At 35.4% G+C, this 22,276-nt stretch overlaps 1 protein-coding gene across 1 annotated transcript; it reads left to right on the top strand.

Annotated features, from left to right (window-relative positions):
* The first annotated feature begins 517 nt into the window (after positions 1–517).
* Positions 518–21,818, top strand: LOC144967473 (uncharacterized). The gene is made up of 9 exons (XM_078904761.1): positions 518–655; positions 1,916–2,018; positions 3,339–3,464; positions 4,882–4,989; positions 6,325–6,387; positions 7,604–7,714; positions 11,377–11,559; positions 12,101–12,149; positions 21,245–21,818. The coding sequence occupies exons 1-9, from the start codon at positions 605–607 to the stop codon at positions 21,297–21,299; spliced, it is 849 nt and encodes a 282-aa protein (XP_078760887.1). The 5' UTR covers positions 518–604; the 3' UTR covers positions 21,300–21,818.
* The last annotated feature ends 458 nt before the right edge of the window (positions 21,819–22,276 follow it).

Below are 22,276 nucleotides of genomic sequence, written 5' to 3'. Positions count from 1 at the left end.
GGATCAATCCCAGTTGTATTCTCTGTCCCCCTCCCCCCATCACCTACCCCTATCCACCAGTGAATGGGTAGCTGGGTCTCTTAGACCTGGCAGAAAGTACTTTGCGATTGACAAGCGTCCTATCCAAAGGGTTGCAAGCAATTGCTATTCTCCGTTTCACGCTATAGAAACCGGGATAACCTCCGGCTCCATGGAACCTAAAGGTTCTGAAGGACTACTACTACTACTACTACTACTAATCCTACTACTGCTCCTACTACTACTACTACTACTACTACTACTACTACTACTACTACTACTACTACTACTACTACTAATCCTACTACTGCTCCTACTACTACTACTACTACTACTACGACTTATCGTTTTGCTAAAACGATTGGAATGCGTGCTTGCAAGTTAAAACTTTCCCCATTTGGCGGAATATAATCAAACTTGTCCGAACGCCATTTCGCAAGACCTTCGGTGGTTAGGGAAGTTTTGTTTTGTTTTGCGTCACGTAAATCCAACACTTATGACGGTTCCATAGCCCCTATAAAAGACAATCCAGCTGACAATTTTCCATTTTCGTGTTTGTAATTTCGCTCTAAAACTGAAAACGAAAATGTTTAGGTACGCGTTGGTTCTTGTTCTGGCTGTCGCCTTGATTGAGGCGGTAAGTTTTTTATTATTGTATCATATTCGTGTCTAACCGTACGGAGGGGTGTAATTTTCTGCGCCTATGTGGTCTTGTGGTATGACACTCGCTTTCGTATCGGAAGGTCCTGAGCATCTGCGTTTATGAGAAATTCTCAATAAATTGTATTATACAGACTATAAACGTTTAAGGTGACACCTAGTTTTGCGTGTTGGTCCGTTATAGTCCCGGATCGCTATGTTGTGAGCTTCTTAACCAAGCGCACACTATCTATATATAGAATGAAGTTGACGTCACTCGGGTCTTTGTTTTTGTTTTTTGCCATCCGCGATTATGAGTAATTCCCAATAAACTGTATTAACCAGATTATAAACATTTAAGGTTACACATAGTTTTGTGTGTTGGTCCGTTATACTTCCGGATGTTGTGAGATTCTTAGCCAAGCGCATACTATCTATAATACTTTCCATGTGCTGGAGGTCATAAGTCACATTGCAAAATGTGCTCAAAATGACTCACATCGTGAAAAGTTTTCACAAATTTTGAAAAATCTAACATCACGATTGGTCATTTTGTTCAGCTTGACACATGGGTATGTTTACAACTTTCATAAACAAAGCAGCGAGTTGTAATTTGTTAATAATTATCCAATCGTTGGACAGCAACAAATCATGTGATTAATGATTTGGTTAAACGAACGCCTCAATATAGATCGTTCCCATTGGAAAGCGCTCGGTTCAGACGCAATCGGTCAAGGTTGATGTCAAGTTTGTTTTTTCTCACCTCCCTGTCCATACAGCAGTGAGTGAGTAGTTGTGTCCGTTGGATCTGGCGAAAGAAAGCTTAAGAGATAGACTGGCGTTCTATCTGAAGGCAGCTAGCAATTGCTATTGTCCATTTAATGCTTTTAAAATGGGATTAACTCCGGCCTCAAGTTCTGAATGTCTTTTAAACGTAAACGTATTAAGAAGAAGTGTTTTAAAAGGGGGGTGGGGGGGGGGGGGTGGCTGAGCGGTTCAGGCATTGCACTGTGATCCGTAAGGTCCCAGGTTTCATTCTATTTTTCCTTGTACAAGATTATTAACCCTCACTTTGCTCACTTGGAGAGCATGGGTGATTCCTGTTGACATCAGACATCCTCTTTGATGGATTAATATATATTCCTTCATGGAATGCCTAGGTGATGCGATCTTATGATGCCTTTGCGGAAGGGCGTAATTAAATTTAAAAATTATAAATGATAGAAAACTTCATTTCTCTCCTTTTCGTTGTTTTCAGAGACCAGGAAAGGGGAGCAGAAGTGGAAGCGGAAGTAAAAGTAAAAGCGGAAGTAACCATGGAAGCGGAAGTAACAGTGAAAGCGGAAGTTACAGTGGCGAAGGTATGGGTCTACTTCTACTTATCTTTAAAACAACAACACACAAAATAATAAAAAAAGCAAAAATAAACAAACAAAAAACAACAAATAACAAAATTAAATAAAACGAACGATATCAAACAAACAAACAAACTAACAAACAAAATAAACGCAAAAACAGGCACTGTTTCAGACAACACCTTTTTAGATTTTTTAGCTGGGTGAATTAGGCCCCAAAAAACCCCCATTGAATTGTGAAAATTAGGTTTGAACGCATGAAAATTACACGTAGAATATGAAAAATCCTATAATTCATACTACAGAACAACTCTGACACATCAGTAGCAATATTAGTTGAGATAGATACCACAAGATTTTTCAGATTGGAAAATTTTGAAATGGACGACAAAAAGATTAGTTCATTCCTATTTATCTTCCACCAGTGCCTGCGGCCTAATTTATCACTTTTCAAAGAGTGAATGGCACTTCGTGAACAGTATACAGCGACGTTTACATATATGCAGGTCTGACATCCAAACCCACTTATGGGCCTAGTTTAACATTGTTGTAATGGATAATATTTTGTGTCATTTTAAAATTAGATTTCCATGACAACATTGAGCCCATAAGGAATTGGATGATCAGATCTGCAAATAAGTGCACGTCGGTATAAAGCTATACTTTTGAAATTCTACTGTTTTGACTTTATATTCGATTTTTAACGTACATATAATTATATCTTGAGATAATACAGTTTGAAGAAGATTGGACCAATTTGTGACCCCTCGCCTCAAAATGGTGTTATGTCGGGTTGGTTAAGATGTTGAAAATTGAATTTATAGCCAGAAATATCGGACTTGTGTTGTGTTTCTATGTTTTATTGAAGAGACTGGATACCATATTTTTGGGTGCTAATGCCAACAATTTATATTTTTGACCACTTCAACTTTTAATTCGGCTATGTGGTCTTGTGGTATGACACTCGCTTTTGGATCGGAAGGTCCTGGGTTCGAGCCTCGTTCGGCGCATAGTTGAGTCCTTGGAAAAGGCTCTTTACTCACATTCTCTCACCGTACTCAGGTGTAAAATGAGTACCAGGCCGTTAATAGCATTGTCTCTGTCCGAAAAAAAATATAATATCGCCTGACAGGCGACATGTCCCGTTCTACATGTTAAGTGTTGCTGTTAGTCAGGGACCCCTGGTAAAGCGCTTTGAGCACGTTTAGTGTATATTGCGCTATCTAAAAGCTCCATTTCTTAAATAACATATGGTTCGTTCCGACATAATACCGTTTTGAGACGATGCGTCACATTTGTGCATTGACTTTATTTCATTTGATACAGTGCTTGGTGCCGCTGACTTCCACGATGAGCTCCAAACGGTTAAGGACACAGCAGTGGCCATGTCAGAAGCCATTCACAATGTCAAAGGATTAGCAACGAAGGCTATGGCTGACCCGAGCGGTGAAGGTTAGTTGTTGTCGTCGTCATCATCATCATTATTATCAAAAACATCATCATCATCATTATTATAAACAACAACTCCATCATCATCATTACCACCATCATCACCATCATCATCATCATCATCATCATCATCATCATCATCATCATCATCATCATCATCATCATCATCATCATCATCATCATCATTATCACCACCACCACCACAACCACCACCACTACTACTACCACCACAACCACTACCATCATCATCATTAAAATCCTCCTCCTCATCCTCCTCCTCTTCCTTTTCCTCCTCACCACTAACACCTCCACCACCACCTCCACTACCACCACCACCTCCTCTGCCACCACCACCACCACCACCACCACCACCACCACCACCACCACCACCACCATCATCATCATCATCATCATCATCATCATCATCATCATCATCATCATCATCATCATCATCCCATTCCTCCTCCTCCTCCTGTTCCTGCTCCTCCTCCTTATCATCATCGTTACCGCCGCCACCATCATCATTATCATCTCAATAGGATTCAATAGTCTGATGTCACGTCCGCCCAGCAACGAGCGGCTTGGTTCTAAACAAAGAAAATTGGTACTTTTATTCTTCATGCTGGCTAGAACTTTTTCACATGTCATGTGATGAGAATGTATAAAAGTCAAAACATGATCAGATTTATAATGATTTTCTCCTCTGGATACAATTTTATGCTCGTCGAAGTATTTTATAAGGGCGTACGCCATTATTCCGATAGTTTAGAACCAGTTATTAAGTTACTATGCGTCATTACGAGGGAAGTGACGTCACGACTGTTGAAGTGACGTCACGACTGTTGAACCCTATTCCGTCTTATCAAGTGCATGCTACCTAAAAGCATATCAATATCGATGACAATCGAGAGAATGCATTATCCACTAAATTCAGTCGCTATACTGGTGAACAAAAAATAATTACAATGACCCTTCCACTTCCACACGGTACTGGTGTATCTCAGTGTTATGACTTGTCATTTCTATTAAACAATTGTGTGATTATGTGAGTTTTGTTCACCTAATAGTGAGATACGTTATTCTAACAAGAAATGAAGCGAGTAGAAAAGTGCCAGAAGACAACAGAGAATAAAAATTTCGCGGCTCCGATGGGGGCTCGAACCCGCGACATTACTGGTACGACAACTCCGCCTGTATGAGCTATGCACGACGGCGTGGATAGCTAATACGGTAGAGTCACGATCTCCCCGGCCAGGCAGAGTTGTCGAGCCAGTAAGGTCGCGGGTTCGAGCGAAATATTTATTTTCTGTTGTCTTCTGGCATTTTCCTACTCTCTTCATTTCTTGTTATTACCAACATAAGTGCCTGCTCCACTCACTTTTCTGATATGTTATTCTGTTCCCATTCGTTTTGTCTCCAGGCTGGGAGGAGTTCGGTTTGGCTATGGAACATACCTTCACTGAGGTCGCTGAAAACTTCGATACAGAAATTCACCGGGTCTCAAAGCTGGCTGAGGCATTGTGGTTTGGTTAGTACTCTCCTCAAAGATATATATATATATATATATATATATATATATATATATTAATATAACTTTTACAAGCTGGAATCCATTATGGATCATGCATATCACTTAATTATTTGCTGAAGTAGAAGTTTTCAGACTGTGGTTTTGTGAAATATGTAGTTACCAAAACCCCCAGCGTAGTAGTTGGTGAATAATATCAAAATGTAAGAATGCCGATATAACTAATACTAATTTTATGGATTTCATAAGACAAATCATTGCCTTTATTTATTAAAAAAAAACAATTATAGTTTCATTGATTTATTTGAAATTATGAATAAGGAAAACTTCCGGGCTCACATCTTTATCAGGGCTCATTCGTTTGGCACCGATGTGCACATATTTGCAGGTCTGTTAACCCAATTCCTTATGGGCTCATTGTTGTAAATAAAATCTCAAATAACGACGCAAAATAGCGTCCATTACAACAATGTAAAAGTTGCTGCTCGAAGCTCGAAGAAATAGATAACAGTATGAAATTGAATGTCAGCCAAACAGATTGAAGCTTAGACGTCTACATTCAATTTCACACTGTTATTCATTTAAAAAATGTTAAATTAGGCTCATAAGCCGGTTTGGATGTCAGACCTGTACATATGTATACATTGGTTGGCACCCTTCATACTTTGACTCGACAACAGAACCTGAAAAGAAAGAAATTGTGGTGGTGTGACACGGAATCCTTTGAAGCCAAATTCGCATCTCTATTTTAAAGAGAATTTAAAAGAGTAAACAGCAACACACACACACACACACACACACACACACACACACACACACATATATATATATATATATATATGTATATATATATATATATATATATATATATATATATATATATATATATACATATATATCTTTAAGGGTAGCTAATGGTGGCGGCTTCAAGGGTTTAGAGAATTGAATAATAATTTATTATTTTTTCTCCTTTTTATATGTTGATCCACACACATACACACACACACACACACACACACACACACACACATATATATATATATATATATATATATATATATAATATTACTGTATTAATAATATATATATCTCAGATGGAAGAGTGCTGTTAAGTTCCCCCCCCCCCCCCCCCCCATGTTCCACAAGGAATCATGAGGCGTAAGTCAAGTCACTTTAGGGTTTTGCTGGTAAAATAGCCTCGTGTTGTAATATGATATTTCTCAGACTAGTTACAGTCTTGTAAATATTCATCAAAGTATGAAATCCCTTTCTCTAAACCCAATATTTTCTCAAACAATGTTTGGCCAAATTTTAATTTTTATAATTGAATTTCAGACGAAAATGATCTTGAAAAGGACACAAAGTGTGGCTTTGTAGCTGGCGTTGACGCACACAAAGGTAAGTTGTCACAATGTTTTTATACATTAACATGTTATATACATTGGGGGTAGGGGGGGGGGGGTTACAAGTAAGTAAGGTATTGCATTTATTCCACCCAGGAAAAACAGGTTCGCGGCCTGCTTCCGCAACATGTTTTATTTTCATAGAACAAGGAAATTGAACCCATATTCCTCACATTGCGGCACTGCACTTGCGGATGACGCTTTGGTTATCTCAATATTTTCTGAAGAATTTGCCTTAGGAGGATTAAGGGGGATTTTATTTCAATATTTTTATGATTCTATTTAATTATAACGAAAGGAAGAAAAACATCTAGACTCAACCCAAGAACGATCGCTTTGCTTGATTTACCAACTGAGCTATCAGACCCCCCCCCCACTAAACTGCATCATGGGTTATTTCTGTTGACACCTGGCGCTTGTTTGATGTTACATCTATTTAATCCTCCATGGCATTGCTAGGCGACGAAATCTAGCCTACTGAGGCCGTACGGAGGGGCGTAATTTTGTGCGACTACGTGGTCTTGTGGAATGACACTCGCTTTCGGATGGGAAGGTCCTGGGTTCGCCTTGGAAAATGTTCTTTACTCACATTCTCTCACCGTACTCAGGTGTAAAATGAGTCATCATCATCATCATCATCATCATTGCCTTTTTCTCCCTGGGTCAGGGTATAGGCCACAGACAGACAGTTTCCACCCCTCTCTATCCTGAGCTAACTTTTTTTAAAAATCTCATTCCAGGTCTTACCGCTTCTCTGTATATTGGTCGCCCAAGCTAAAAAAAAAAAAAGGATTTAGTTTGTCCGTCCGCGTTTCTGTAACGGTTTGAGTTAAACGGAAAGGGGTGTTAACCCTTTGCCAACCCCCAACCTGGAGGACCAGGTGACTCAAAGATGGGGGAATCACACACCATTAGTCGCCTTTTACGACACGCTGACTTGGCGTTGGGCTATTCTTGACCCTCTCAGTTGAGGGACCCCGGACACCACACGGGGAGTAAAATGAGTACCTGACTGTTAACAGCGTTGTCTCTGTCTGGAAAAATTGTAATATCGCCTGACAGGCGTCATGTCTCGTTCGACATGTTACGTGTATGCCGTATGTCAGGGACCCTTTGTAAAGCGCTTTGTGCACCATTTAGTGGATATTGCGCTATATAAAAGCTCAATTGAATATCTAATTTTGATTTCTTTCTTTTTTTTCAAATTCAAGAGGATTTGGAACATCTTGAAATAGTCTGGGCAATGGCCATGATTGAAGATTTGGCTTGTATGGCCGGGGAGTTCAAACAAGCTGAAAACATTCCTTTCGATTTGCTCACAGGTATTTGTTTTCTAGTGCAACACTAAATGATTCTTGGGATCAAAACAAATAATCAGTTAATTACGTTTTGGAAAAGGCTCCAAATAGCGTTAATAATAATAATGATACTTGACTTACTTGACTTAGATGCCTTTCGCGTCTCGACCGAAAGATCGGGTCGCCTTGGCTGTTTCCAGTATTTCCTGTGTGAGGTGTCTCCAATATTGCCGGTCCTCTGCTAGGGTTCTCAGATTTTCAAGGTCCCCTGCCGTTATGAGACTAATGCTTTGTCCAAGTGTTGTGAGGTTTTTGTTTAGGATCACAGGGAGTGTTGTGATCGGTCTTCCTCTGAAAAGGTTCCCGTGTTTTTGGAAGTATCCCGACATGGCTTGGTTTGCTGGTATGTTTTTGTCCCTGCGTAGTATGTGACCGAAAAGTTGCCATCGTTGTTGTAAAATGTCAAGGGAGATTGGTCTTTCTTTTGTGATCTTATAGAGTGATTCATTTGAGATCTTTTTGGGGTATTTGATGTCCAGTACCCTTCTTAGCTGTGTGCGATGGAAGGCATCCAGATGTTCTTCTTCGGATTTTGTCAACGCCCAAGTGCCGCAGTTATACAGAAGTACCGGTTTTACAAGAGCATGGTACAGTTTCAGTTTGGTTTTTCTCTTTATTTTGTCACCTCTAATCCATACATTGGTGAGTTTACTGAGTGCGGCGTTTGATAGCTGTTTTCTTCTTTGTACATCCTCGGTGTCTCCAATTAGTGAGCCGACTTTCTTTGTTCTTTTCCATTCCTCTTTGTTCCTCGATATTGTTGTAAATTCGGTTTTATTGGCATTGACTTGGAGGTTATATTTCATGAGGGTATTTTGTATGATGTCTATATTTGCTGGTGTTGATCCAATAAAATCGACATCATCTGCATAGGCGATTTCTCTAGGGATTGCATTCTCAATATGAGTCGTTGGTTTTGGAATGACTTTTCGAACTTCTTTCAGAGCGTGTTCTAAGTATATTGTGAACAGAATCGGGCTCAGACTATCTCCTTGGGGGGTCCCGATGTTACTTTCGAACTGCGTCTGTTTTGTGGCCCCTGATAATAATAATAATAATAATAATAATAATAATAATAATAATAATAATAATAATAATAATAATAATAATAATAATAATAATAATAATAATAATTATAATAATAATAATAAAAATAATAATAATAATAATAATAATAATAATAATAATAATAATAATAATAATAATAATAATAATAATAATAATAATAATAATAATAATAATAATGTAATTTATTTGTATAGTGCCTGTCCCACACAATATAGGACTATGCGCACAATATACGTGGCATGTAATATATATATATATATATATATATATATATATATATATATATATATATATATATATATATATATCACACAAATGTTTTTTGTTTTTGTTTTTAAAAAATTATTCTATCATATCAACATTTAAAAAATAGAATACGAAATTATTTTTAAAATGTAAATTAGAGTAAATATGTTCTATGAGGTAACACTACAAAAATAATGTAATTAAACTGTGGTATATTATGAAGATTGCTTATCCATTCTTTTTGAACTTTAATTAATTTTTAAAATAAATAAATGCTCAATTGATTCTTTCTACATACCATCTATCTAACTATAACAGAAAGAGATGACTTTTTATTTAATTTTCTTTTAAAATCGGTTTCAGAATCAACTTAACTACAGCGTAGATTTAATGGCAGAGAATATTAATCATGATTGAGACTAGATATAAAACTAAGGACTGAGAGAAAGTTTGGCTAAAGGTCACATTTAATCCAAAAACAATGCTCTGAACGATACGTGTACATATAAGAGAATAAAGAGTATTAAGCGCTTAGAGCCTGGTGTCTCGGAATTATAGCGCTATATAAGTTTTCAGCATTATTACTATCATTATTATTATTATTGTTATTATTATTATTATTATTATTATTATTATTATTATTATTATTATTATTATTATTATTATTATTATTATTATTATTATTATTAGGCTCATAAGCCCCGGCCTTTCTGTCAAGAAAGACTTATTTATTTGCTTTATTGATTACTCAAAGGCATTTGATAAAGTTAGACATTGTGAGCTATTTAATATCTTTGAAGGACTAGACATAGACGGAAAAGATCTTAGAATTATTAGAAACTTATTTTGGAAACAAAGTGCAGCCGTCAGGATTGAAGGAGAATTAAGTAAATATATACAAATTAAACGAGGTGTTAGACAGGGATGTGTTTTGTCACCAGACCTTTTCAATATCTACAGCGAAACAATTATTAGAACTTTAGGAGAAAGCACAGGCATTAAAATCAATGGTGAGAATATCAATAATATAAGATATGCAGATGACACAGCACTAATTTCAGACTCAAAAGAAAATTTACAACTACTCCTCAATAAAATAGTCACAGAGAGTGAACGTATGGGGTTATACTTAAATGTAAAAAAGAGAGAATGCATGGTTGTATCAAGGAGAAAAAGAAATCCAATATGCAACTTAATAAGCAATGGAAAAACTATAAAACAAGTTCAGGCATTTAAATATCTTGGATACATAATAACTTCAGATGGCAGATGCAACACAGAAATAAAACGAAGAATTGCAATAGCTAAAGATAGTTTTAATAAAATGAGTCTAATTTTTAAAAACCACAATATCTCAATGACAACAAAACATAGAGTTTTGAAGGCCTACGTATGGTCAGTATTATTATATGGCTGCGAAAGCTGGACAATTACAGAAGACATTAGAAAGAAACTGGAGGCAGCAGAAATGTGGTTTCTTAGAAGGATGTTAAAACTAAAAGGCTATTAATTCGTACAATAAGAAAAAGACGAATGCAATTTTTAGGACACCTAAATCGACATAAATGTATTGAACATCTTGCTCTCACAGGAAAGATAGAAGGTAAAAAGAGTAAAGGTAGACCTAGAAAAACATATTTGAATAGTTTGAACAGCTAGGTGACAAAGAAAGAGAAGAGTAATATTAGTTTTCTGAGGTTATCTGATCAGAGAGATGAATGGCGTATCATGATCACCGATGTCTGGCACAGATTTGGTACTTGAAGAAGATTATTATTATTATTATTATTATTATTATTATTATTATTATTATTATTATTATCATCATCATCATTATTATTATTATTATTATTATTATTATTATTATTATTATTATTATTATTATTATTATTATTATTATTATTATTATTATATTATTAATAAGCTTGAAATATCTTCAAATATAAACAAAACAAACAAAACAAAAAGCTTAAATAAAGTAAACAAACAAACAAACAAACCCCTTCAACAAAACGTCTCCCAAACAGCAATAATAAATAAACAAGTAAAAAACAAAACCCAAAAGCAAAGCAAAAAATATATATATAAAAACAAAAAAAAACAAACAAACAAAAAGCAAGAAGAAAATACACAAAACCAAGCATTAATAATCTTAATATCATACCAATGAAATTTTGGCGAAATTCTGGTTACATTTAAATTTAAGATACATTCAATTAGATAACTGCAGTTAACAATTCTGAAAAGAGATGTTAATCAACGTTCAGGTATTTGATTTTGTAACAATTCTGGACATTTTATAAAATTTCCAGACGATGTCCACGAAGATACCGCCATTGAAATCGTCCAGAGTGTGCTGTGGGAAATGCACAAGATTGGACGGGCCGGTGAACTGTTTGGGGAATCCATGAAGAACATTGCGGAGTACCTGGAGGCTCCTGAGGAGGCGTCTGAGGAAGTCACCACTGAGGAACCTACATCTTCTGAGTCAAATGGTAAAAAGGAGGAGTAAGAGGAGGAGGAGGACCAGGAGGAGGAGGAGGAAGAGGAGGAGGAGGACGAGGAGGAGGAAGAGGAGGAGGAGGAGGAGGAGGATAAAGAGGAGGAGTAAGAGGAGAAGGAGGAGGAAGACGAGGAGGAGTAAGAGGAGGAGGAGGGAGAGGAGGAGTAAGAGGAGGAGGAGGAGGAGGCGGAGGAGAAGGAAGAGAAAGATGAAGGGAAGAATAAGAGGAGGAGAGGAGGGATAAAGGGAGAAGAAGATGAACGAGAAGGGATGAGGAGAAACAGGAGGAGGAAGAGGGGAAGACTTGAGAGGAGGAGGAGAAGAGGAGGAGGAGGAGAAGGAGAAGCATAGGATGGGCCAGGGGGGGGGGGGGAAGGATGTGTTTAAAGATACTCATGTTCAGAATTATCGGCACCCTACATTAGTATAATATTGCCGTAAAATTGAGTATCACATTTATGCGTGGCACAAATTATGATACTATTCATATCTATCAATTATAATCAATAATTTTGTTTCCATTTCTTTCACAGAAAAGCGTGATGTAGAGCGCCTGATTCGTTTGTTGAAGAAATTCACAAAGTAGGAAGTTAAAGTGATACTAAGCTGCTAGAAGCTGTGGACTGTAAAAAGTAATAAACAAAAATGAATATCTAGAACAGCTTCAAAAAAGAGCAAAAATACCAAACACGTAACGTTTCGGGCTCAAAACCCTTCTTCAGCCAACAAAAAAAAAAAATAAAAAAAAAAAAAAAACCCAATAAAGACAAAAATACATTACTAAATTCCAGATTGACGACAGAGGAATTTCTCTGTCGTCAATCTGGAATTTAGTAATGTATTTTTGTCTTTATTGTTTTTGTTGTTGTTGTTGGCTGAAGAAGGGTTTTGAGCCCGAAACGTTCCGGGTTTGGTATCTTTATTCTTTTTCGGAGCTTTATTTCGCAGCCAGGCTCATTGTACGCAATAACAAAAAATACCCGTCAGCAACTCTTCTTCTCCGTGAGTTACATTGGCTTCCTGTTGAAAAAAGAGTTGCCTATAAGATTTGTACTGTTGTCTACAAATCCCTAAGCACGAACAGTCCCTCCTATATTAAAGACCTTCTAAACATATATGTCCCCAATAGAAACTTGAGGTCAAGCAATGACCAATCTATCCTTGTCAAACCTAAGCCATTGCGTAAAATAGGTGAACAGTCTTTTCAATTTTCGGCCCCCCATTTTTGGAACTCTCTCCCGTCACACGTGAGATGCTCGGATTCGTTGACAACGTTCAAATCTCGCTTAAAGTTTTATCTTTTTACGTCATAATGTTGCAATATTATTTTCATATTTTGTTGTTGTTAAATTGAATTCGTATCACGTTTCCTTCACACTTGTCTCACTGTAATATGTTTTGTTTTATATCACTGTAAAGCGCTTAGAGCCTGTGACAACGGGGTAAAGCTCTATATAAATGCCATTTATTATTATATTATTATTATTATTTTGTTTATTACTTTTTAAAGTAGGAAGTTAACAATCTCCCTTGACGCACCGGTCTGTTGTCGACGTTGATCATTTAGTTGCACCTGAAAACAGCTATTTCAGTTTTTGGCCACTTGAGTTTCCAGAATGTTTACATTTTGTTTTAGATTTTCCGGTTTCTTTTTTATTTGTTTCGGATATTTGTTAAACTCACTTTTATTTCATCTTTTTAAAAATTTAAAATTTCCTCTTTATGATGTTTATATATTTTGTTTGATTTCAATGCATCGTGTAATAAAATTTCTTGTCGTTTTATTTCGTTATCTAAAACTGAGATCTTTTCGTTTTATTTCCATATTTTAATATTTTTGGTGATGGTTGTATGACTATAGTCAAGTCCTGATCTGATAAAAGCCACACAAAGAACCCCCCTCCCTTCCCCATTCCCTTAAAAAAAAATCAAAAATAAATAGATTAATCAATTAACAGACACACCCCCCACCCTCAACAAAAGAAAATTACAAGAGATTTTTTTAAAACCCGCCCCCTCCAATAAAAAAAAAAAAAAAAAAAAAAAAAAAAAAAAAAAAAAAAAAAAAAAAAAAAAACAAAAACAACAACCAAAAACAAAATTTTAAAAAGTATTCTATCTTTTCTCATAGGTTAAAGTCAACGTGTACTTATTTGCAGGTCTGATAACCCAATTCCTTATGGGCCCATTGTTGTAATGGAAATCTCAACAAATGACGCAAAATATTGTCCATTTCAATAATGATGTTAATCTAGGCCCATAATTGCGTTCGGATGTCACACCAGCATATGTGTACACGACGATTAAAGTGAATGTTGATCCAGTTATAGCAAATAATATCAACATCAAAATAATAATAATAATAATAATAATAATAATAATAATAATAATAATAATAATAATAATAATAATAATAATAATAATATTAATAATAATAATAATGATAATAATAATAATAATGATAATAATAATAATAATAATAATAATAATAATAATAATAATAATAATAATAATAATAATAATATAATAATGATGATGATGATAATAATAATAATAATAATAATAATAATAATAATAATAAAAATAATAATAATGATAATAATAATAATAATAATAATAATAATAATAATAATAATAATAATAATAATAATAATAATAATAATAATAATAATAAAGTTTATTTATATAACGCCCAAATCCCGTTGACAAAACAGCTCTAGGTGCACAAAATTATAAAACCGCATTATAGACATTTTTTGTATAAACACACACTCATTTATTCAAAGGCCTACACACACATACCCTCACAACGACACACACACACACACACACACATGCACCAAAACGTGCATATGCATACAGAGACGAAAAATAGCTGTTAACATGAATTATTAAGAAAAAAATCATATCAGGACATTTAACAATAATAGCAGATGAAGGGAGATTATAATGTCATGAGAATTCTGTTGTAACAAATGTATATCTTATATAAAAAAAGGATATTTTATTTAATCTAGTGAGCTTCTCATAAGATGAGATTTTAAAGACCAAAAGGCTGAAACTGTCTATAAAATGGGAAGACTTACTTGTGTTGGCAATAAGTATAATGAAAATGTTGCTGCTTAAAGCTTCAAGGACAAAATAAACCCCCGATAAGGTTTGAATTGTAAGCTCCAATTTATTACACGAAGACAGATACTGTAGACGTTTGGGTTTTCCTTTAATATCAACGAAACACGATTAATAAAACACTAAGGACGAATGAGATGTGTGTGAATGGCGTAGTTAAGGTGAATAAACAAAAACAAGGATGGGACAGGAAATAGAATGTCCATTTGTAAGGAAGTACGAATTAAATGTGCCCCTTGGTAAGGAAGTACGAATTCAATTTTAATTGTACTTCCTGACAAATGGACATTCTATTTCCTGACTCATCCTTGTTTTTGTTTATTCACCTTAACTACTATTCACACATAACTCATTCGTCCTCAGTATTTTATTCAGCGTATTTTGTTGATAAAGGGGAAACTCGAAACGTCCACATACAGTATCTGCCTTCGTCTAATAATTTGAAGCTTACAATTCAATACTTATCGCAATAAGTATAAGTATATCATTTACGTGTTGAGCAACAATGCTTCGCGGTGTTGATGTAGAATTTGATAATGATGTATTATAAATATGGCATTTTTGGAATCAAGCAAAAGATAAACTAATTAGGGGCGTTTGTTCAAATTAAGAAATATTATTAAGTTTGTTCAACGCACTGTGCACATTATTTGCAACTTGTGGTTTTAACTAAAAAAAAAGACGAATTAAAAAAAAGGTGATAGAAATGTGTAGAATACAGATTTTTAAAAAATCCGATTTTATTAAACAATGACTTTCATTATAAGATTTGTGAAACAAATGATCTTCACATAAAGACATGACTTATGAGAAACTACCAAAAAACATCCTTTCTTTAAAAATATAGCATTGTGGAGAACATTTGTGCTTATTTGAGTCAATAAAAAAATGATACGGCGCAGATTTGAAAATTAGAAATATATTTTTTTACAGATAGATAAACAGGTAACTTGATTTCCTTTTATAATTTAAAGTCAGTTTGAAAGTTGGTTGAGTCAAACAGATATCATAAAATATGTACCGACGACACTAACACTCTCAAAATCAACTAATTTTGACACTGTAAAAAGTTGTCAGTTTGCGTCATCTATTTATGACATCAAGTATTATTATTACTTCCGTTGTGTTGTTGATTTAGCGGTGATCAGTGTTGTTATGTAATAGTATGTTCTAATTGCGTGTATGTTTGTGTGTGTGTGCGTGTCTGTGTGTTTGTGTGTGTGTTGTGTGTGGTGTATACATGTGTGTGTGTTGGCATTTTTCAGCAAATCGTGGCATTCATAGTGATATTATTCACTTGATCACATGAAGGTATTCGGATTTACAGAAATTTTAAACAAGTTTCACCTATTAATAACGTCAACTAATATTACTGCTGATATTACGGTCGTTTTTATGCCATCGATGTGATAATTATTGCCCTGGGAAATATTTAATTAAACGTTGTCGGCAAACTGTCAATTGTATCTGTCTAGCTTCTAGCCCGAACAAACTTGATATTTTTCGCGTCTGCTTCAGATTATCATTTGACTTCACATAAGTTAGGTAAAGGGGAGACATTCCGAAAGCTCTTACATCCCCAGTATTCTTTCAATTTGTATTTTCACCGTAGATCTTTTGTCAGGCGTTTATTTATTCAATTTGTCATGACAAAGAAGCATTTTAAAAACTCTAGAACAAACCTTGATAAATTTGTGAAAGTTAAAATTTTCTAATTTGACCATTGTTTTGATTCTCGGCCGCCATTTTAATTTGTGAAATATTGAAAGGCAGTGCAAAGCAGTCCGAGGGGTTTTTTTCTATTAGGGTTAGTTATAATGTTAGGGTGTTTATTTTCCTATTAGGGTTAGTTAAAGGTACTCTAGGTTTTACTTTTTCTTGGGGTTAGTTGAGGGAATATTATTTAAGTTGTTTCTCTTTGTAGGAGCTTTCAGAAGGCCTCCCAAGCCAAGCGTGGTAAAGACTTGTGACTTATTGATATTGATATCTACTGACTGATAAATTAAGATCATGCCGAACAAAGCATGGCAGCGACGATAAGCACATTGATTAAAGTGTGTATCTAATCGTAATCAAGCTAATCAAGAAAATGATTCAGGCAATATCGCATGAAAATAGTTCTTTCCCCGCGAAAGTGCGGGCGTTTTACTAGTTCAAGTAAAACTTAAAATGCAATGGTTACGACGACATCATAAACAGCATCTACCACCACAACTACTACTTCTTCTTTTTCTTCTTCTTCTTCTTCTTCTTCTTCTTCTTCTTCTTCTTCTTCTTCTTCTTCTTCTTCTTCTTCTTCTTCTTCTTCTTCTATTACTTACTACTACTACTACTACTACTACTACTACTATACTACTACTACTACACTAACAACTACTACTACTACTATACTACACAACAAACAACATAACAACTACTACTACTACTACTACACACACTACTACTACTACTACTCTACTACATACTACACTACTACTACTACTACTACTACTATACTACTACTACTACTACTACTACTACTACTACTACTACTACTACTACTACTACTACTACTACTACTACTACTACTACTACTACTACTATACTACTCTCTACTACTATACTATTACTACTTCTACTACTACTACTACTACTACTACTACTACTACTACTACTACTACTACTACTACTACTACTACTACTACCACTACTACTACTACTACGACTACTATTACTACTACTTCTACTACTACTACTGCTACTACTACTACTACTACTGCTACTAATACTACTACTTCTACTACTACTACTACTACTACTACTACTACTACTACTACTACTACTACTACTACTACTACTACTACTACTACTACTACTTATACTAAAACCGCGAATTTGAACTAGAGAGTGTGAAGGCTTTTGTCACAGTCAAGCATGAGAATGTCACAGACGTTCTAAGTTTAACGTGAAAGGAATAGAACTATAGCAGGAACGAAATTGACATCACTCAGCTGTTTGTTATTGTGTTTAAACAGACATTTCAATATGATTCGGTGGGGGGGGGGGTAGGAAGGGAGGGCGAAGTAGCCGAGTGGATAAGGCATTGCATTGTGACCCGAAAGGTCCCGGGTTCGAGTTCCGCTTCAGGAACTTTTGGTTTTTTCCTTGGGCAAGATTATTAACCCCCAATGTGGACAACATGGGTGATTCCTGTTCACATCTGACATCTTGTTTGATGAATTATCTATCTTCCTTCGTGGAATGCCTAGGTGACGATACCTTATGATGTCGAGGCGGAAGAGCATACCTTTTTACATTTTTAAAAATTTCGATGATTGCGCATTATTAAATTAGTGATGTTAAGCTTGTAGGCAAAATACTCACAACATTCGTCAGCCAGATTAAACATACCAAGACACAAAACTGTGTGTAACCGTAAACGTTTATAGTCTGATTGATGCAATATACAGAGAACATCACTAACAGTCTAAAATCAAAACAAAGAGCCGGATGATGTCAACTTCGTTCCTTCTATATCAATCGGACTAAAAACGTTTAAGATTACACACAGTATTGTGTGTTCGCACATTATATAAGGCAGACGTGTGTTGTGAGTATTTTACCTAAACGCAATACGAAACCTGCGCTTGGATCAAATGCAACTGTTGCTGCTTGAAGCTCGAAGAAGTAAATTACAATTTTTAAAAATGGAATAAAAGCGTCGCTTTAATTTACAAAGACACAGTGCACGTCTGCAGATTGCACTAAAGTGTCGCATTCATCGTGTTTTGTTGACAAAGGGGAAACCCAAAACGTTGTCTTATTCATCGTGTTTTTGTTGAAAAACAGAGAATCCGAAACATCCACATCATCTGTCTTTGTCAATGAAATCGAAGTTTCTGTTCCAATTTATTTTATTATTGTTACCTGGGTCACAAGTCACCGGTCAAAGTATTGGCCGGAGTAATTGAAGCTGTGACCTGTCGTCTCAAACCGGTTTTGATGCTATGCGTTTAGATAAAAATCTCAAAACATCCGCCAGCTGGATCAAACGTACCAATACAAGAAACTACGAGTAACCTTAAACGTTTATAGTCTGATCATTACAATTTTTAAAAAATATAAATCTGTAAAAAAATTATTATATAGGATATCCCTAATGCGCCTTCATTTGCGTTTAACAAGGGGCCAAAGGATTGAACTAAAACATTTAAAAGATTAGACTGAAAATGACGCCTAAGGCGTATGCGTTTTTTGACAGACAAGTGTTCTGGCCAGGACCATTTTAAACGCTGAGACGGTGAGGAATGTGAGTAAAAGCCTTTTCCAAGGACTCAACTATGCGCTGAGCGAGGCTCGAATCCAGGACCTTCCGATCCGAAAGCGAGTGTCATACCACTAGACGATATAGCCCCAGAAATTTAAAATATTTTGTATTGAGGACAGTGTAAATGTTGCTTCTCGAAGCTCGAAGAAATAAATAATAATGTGAAATTGATTGTAAGCTTCAATATAATTACAAAACCAAATCAAATGAACGTTTCGGGTTTCCCCCTTATCAACAAAACAGGATGAATGAAACACCACAGATGAATGAAATAATTTATTTCATTCATCTGTGGTGTTTCATTCATCCTCTTTTATTTATTATTGAGGACAGTGGACATAAAGTCAAAGTGATACTAAGCTGCATGGAGGCTGTGGGCTGTTTTAAAAATGAACAAAATACCTAACACGGAAAGTTTCGGGCTCAAATCCTACTTCAGCCAACTACAACAAAAAAAAATCCCAAAAAACATTAAAAACATTTTAGTACATTACTAAAAAAAACCAGATGGATGACTAAATATTTCGTACGTCCTCTCTCCGTTGACATTCCATGGATTCAACAGAGAAATATTTAGTTTAGTCTTTTAGTAATGTATTTATGTTTTTATTGGATTTTGTTGTTGTTGGGTGAAGAAGGGTTTCGAGCCCGAAACGTTCCGTGCTTGGTATTTTGTTCTTTTTTTTAAAAAGCTGTTATTCATTTTTGCTCATTATTATTTTATTTTTTTACAATAAACATAGTTTTTTTAAGTGCCAAAAAGTAAAATCCCATATTTTCGGTCTTTTTTAAATGGCGGTTTGGGTCTAATTATTAGGAAAATCCTTCAAAAATTTGATTTTGAGATTTTGGTGGAAAATGATATTTTATTATCTTAGAAATAATATAATTGAAGTCCAAATCCTTAAAGAAGACTATAAAGGCACGAAATACACAGTCGAAAATGTTACAGGTAGTAAGAAATGTGTGAAAAACGGGAAGCTATTTTGCTATTTTCTCAATATGTCATTTTTCTAGGGTATGGGAAACTGTGTCAAACGTTTCTCAGAATCTATTCAATGAAATTGTCTGAAGATTTCCACAGTACACAGAGATATGTATTATGTCACCATAGAGAGATTTTTTTGATAAGGTTTGTGAATTTTAGATTATAATCCTAAATCTTAATTTTTTACATCAATTTTGTCATAACATTTCGATTCTCAACGTTGTGATGATCTAATAAAAATTCCATAAGCTAAAGCCGTAAAATCTCTCTATGGTGACACACTATGGTACAACGTTGACAAGAGGGAAGAATATGGAGGTCATTCCTTTATTAGTTTTTGTGGAACGTTTGCCACAAGATTGTTATATTTTTTGATGTCAGACCCCCAAATTAGATCGCAAAATGGGTATCAACACAGATAATTAAAATTTTCACCATAAATGTTGTTTTTTAAACTATATTGATGATACAGAATGATTAAAACCGCCCAATATTGGTAATTAAAATTTTTTTAGAAAAGACCCAAACCGCCCCTTAAACTTTGTAATCAGGTTTTTTTTGCACCTGGTTCACCTCGACCGGCGTGTATATATTTGCAGGTCAGATAACCCAAATTAGTAGGGCCTTATTGTTGTAATGGATATAGGCTACTCTCAAGCCAATGCAAAAACGTTCCCCATTGCAACAATGTTAAAACAAGCCCATAATTGCGACGGTTATCAGACCTGCAAAAAGGTTCACGTTGTATGCGACACAATACTGTTTTGAGAGTATAGCAGATGGTTCGAAGATGACGTCACTCAGGTCTTTGTTATTGTTTATTTGCCATCCGCGTTTATGAGTAATGCTCACTGAACTGTATTAACCCGACTATAAACGTTCATGGATACACATAGTTTTGTGTGTTAGTCCGTTATACTTCCGGATGGCAATGTTATGAGATTCTTAGCCAAGCGCATACTATCTATAGGTCATATGAGCGGCTATGAGCCTCACTCGGTGCATCGTTGAGTCCTTGGAAAAGACTCTTTACTCACATTCTCTTACCGTCCTCAGGTGTAAAATGAGTACCTGGCCGTTAACGGCGTTGACTCTGTCCGTCTTACATGAGAAGTGTTGCTGTTGGCTAGGGACCCCTTGTAAAGCGCTTTGAGCATGTTTAGTGGATATTGATCCTACTATTTTAAATTTTAAAAAGCTCAAAAAATGAATTTAGATGATTTAATGACAATAAATATTTCATTTATTCAACAGCAAACGCAGGGAGTTGGAGTCGGAGTACCCCAAGCCCACGGAAATGCCTGAATAAAATACAAGCTACTGATTGTTAACCGATTGGGTGATGAATGCCAAAAGAAACTGAAAATTCAAATTAATATATTTTAACCAACTGGTTAAATGGCGTTCTCTATAAAGATGTAAATTTTGCTGCTCGAAGCTCGAAGAAATAAATAACAATGTGAAATTGAATGTAAGCTTCAATTTTATTTACGAAAACCTCTTAACAACGCCACAATCACATTATCTCATTTGCCTGTAGTGTTTCACTTATTCTGTTTTGTTGACAAAGGGGAAACCTGAAAGGTCCATTTTATCTATTTTCGTATATTAAATCGAAGCTTACATTCAATTTCACATTGTTATTTATTTCTCTGGAAAGATACGCATTCAAAACATCGATCGATTTAAATAACCCTCATCTTGGAAAAAAAAACCCTCTCAAACCTGGGACCTCACAAGATCCTAAATTTTATGGGGTTTTTTTTTTGTTGCAAAGACGAGGCTTATTTAAATCGTTAGATATTTTATGGACGAGTTTTCTGGCCAAATTTTTAAATACATGTTTTTCCAGAGTGGAGGTCCCGATGCTCATTAGAGCACTGCTCATACACAGGCCAAGATCGAGCCGGGGAATCGAATATTTTCTCTAACCCTCCTGTCCACCCAGCAGTGAATGGGTAGCTGAGTCTGTTAGATTTTTGCGGTAAGTACTTTACAATGCAATATACTAGCGTCCTATCCATAGGATAGCAAGCAATTGCTATTGTCCTTTTCACACTATAAAGACGGCGATAAACTCCGGCTCCATGGGCTCAATGGCTCTGAAGGACAACTGTTTCCAGAGTACGGCATTTAATTGGTTATGATTACAGACAAGTTTTTGCACACTAGGTTGACGCTTCTTATTAAAAAAAGAATGTGTGCATTCTTTTTCAAATAAACGATACACATTGAATGAATAGTTTACAAAGAGCGTGTTGTTTTTTATATCTTTTGTCAGAGAAT

The sequence above is a fragment of the Berghia stephanieae genome, chromosome 3 (genome assembly GCF_034508935.2).
Source record: "Berghia stephanieae isolate SIO BIC M18660-M18661 chromosome 3, UCSD_Bste_1.3, whole genome shotgun sequence".
Taxonomy (NCBI): Eukaryota; Metazoa; Mollusca; class Gastropoda; order Nudibranchia; family Aeolidiidae; genus Berghia; species Berghia stephanieae.
Note: the sequence above shows the minus strand (reverse complement) of the source record. Positions and strands in the feature narration are given on the sequence as shown.

Excerpts from the sequence above, each read along its gene's own strand:
- LOC144967473 (XM_078904761.1), top strand. The coding sequence starts at position 605 with ATGTTTAGGTACGCGTTGGTTCTTGTTCTGGCTGTCGCCTTGATTGAG. Across the intron at positions 4,990-6,324 it reads GGCTGAGGCATTGTGGTTTG|ACGAAAATGATCTTGAAAAG; the intron begins GTTAGTACTCTC and ends ATTGAATTTCAG. Across the intron at positions 11,560-12,100 it reads TACATCTTCTGAGTCAAATG|AAAAGCGTGATGTAGAGCGC; the intron begins GTAAAAAGGAGG and ends TTTCTTTCACAG.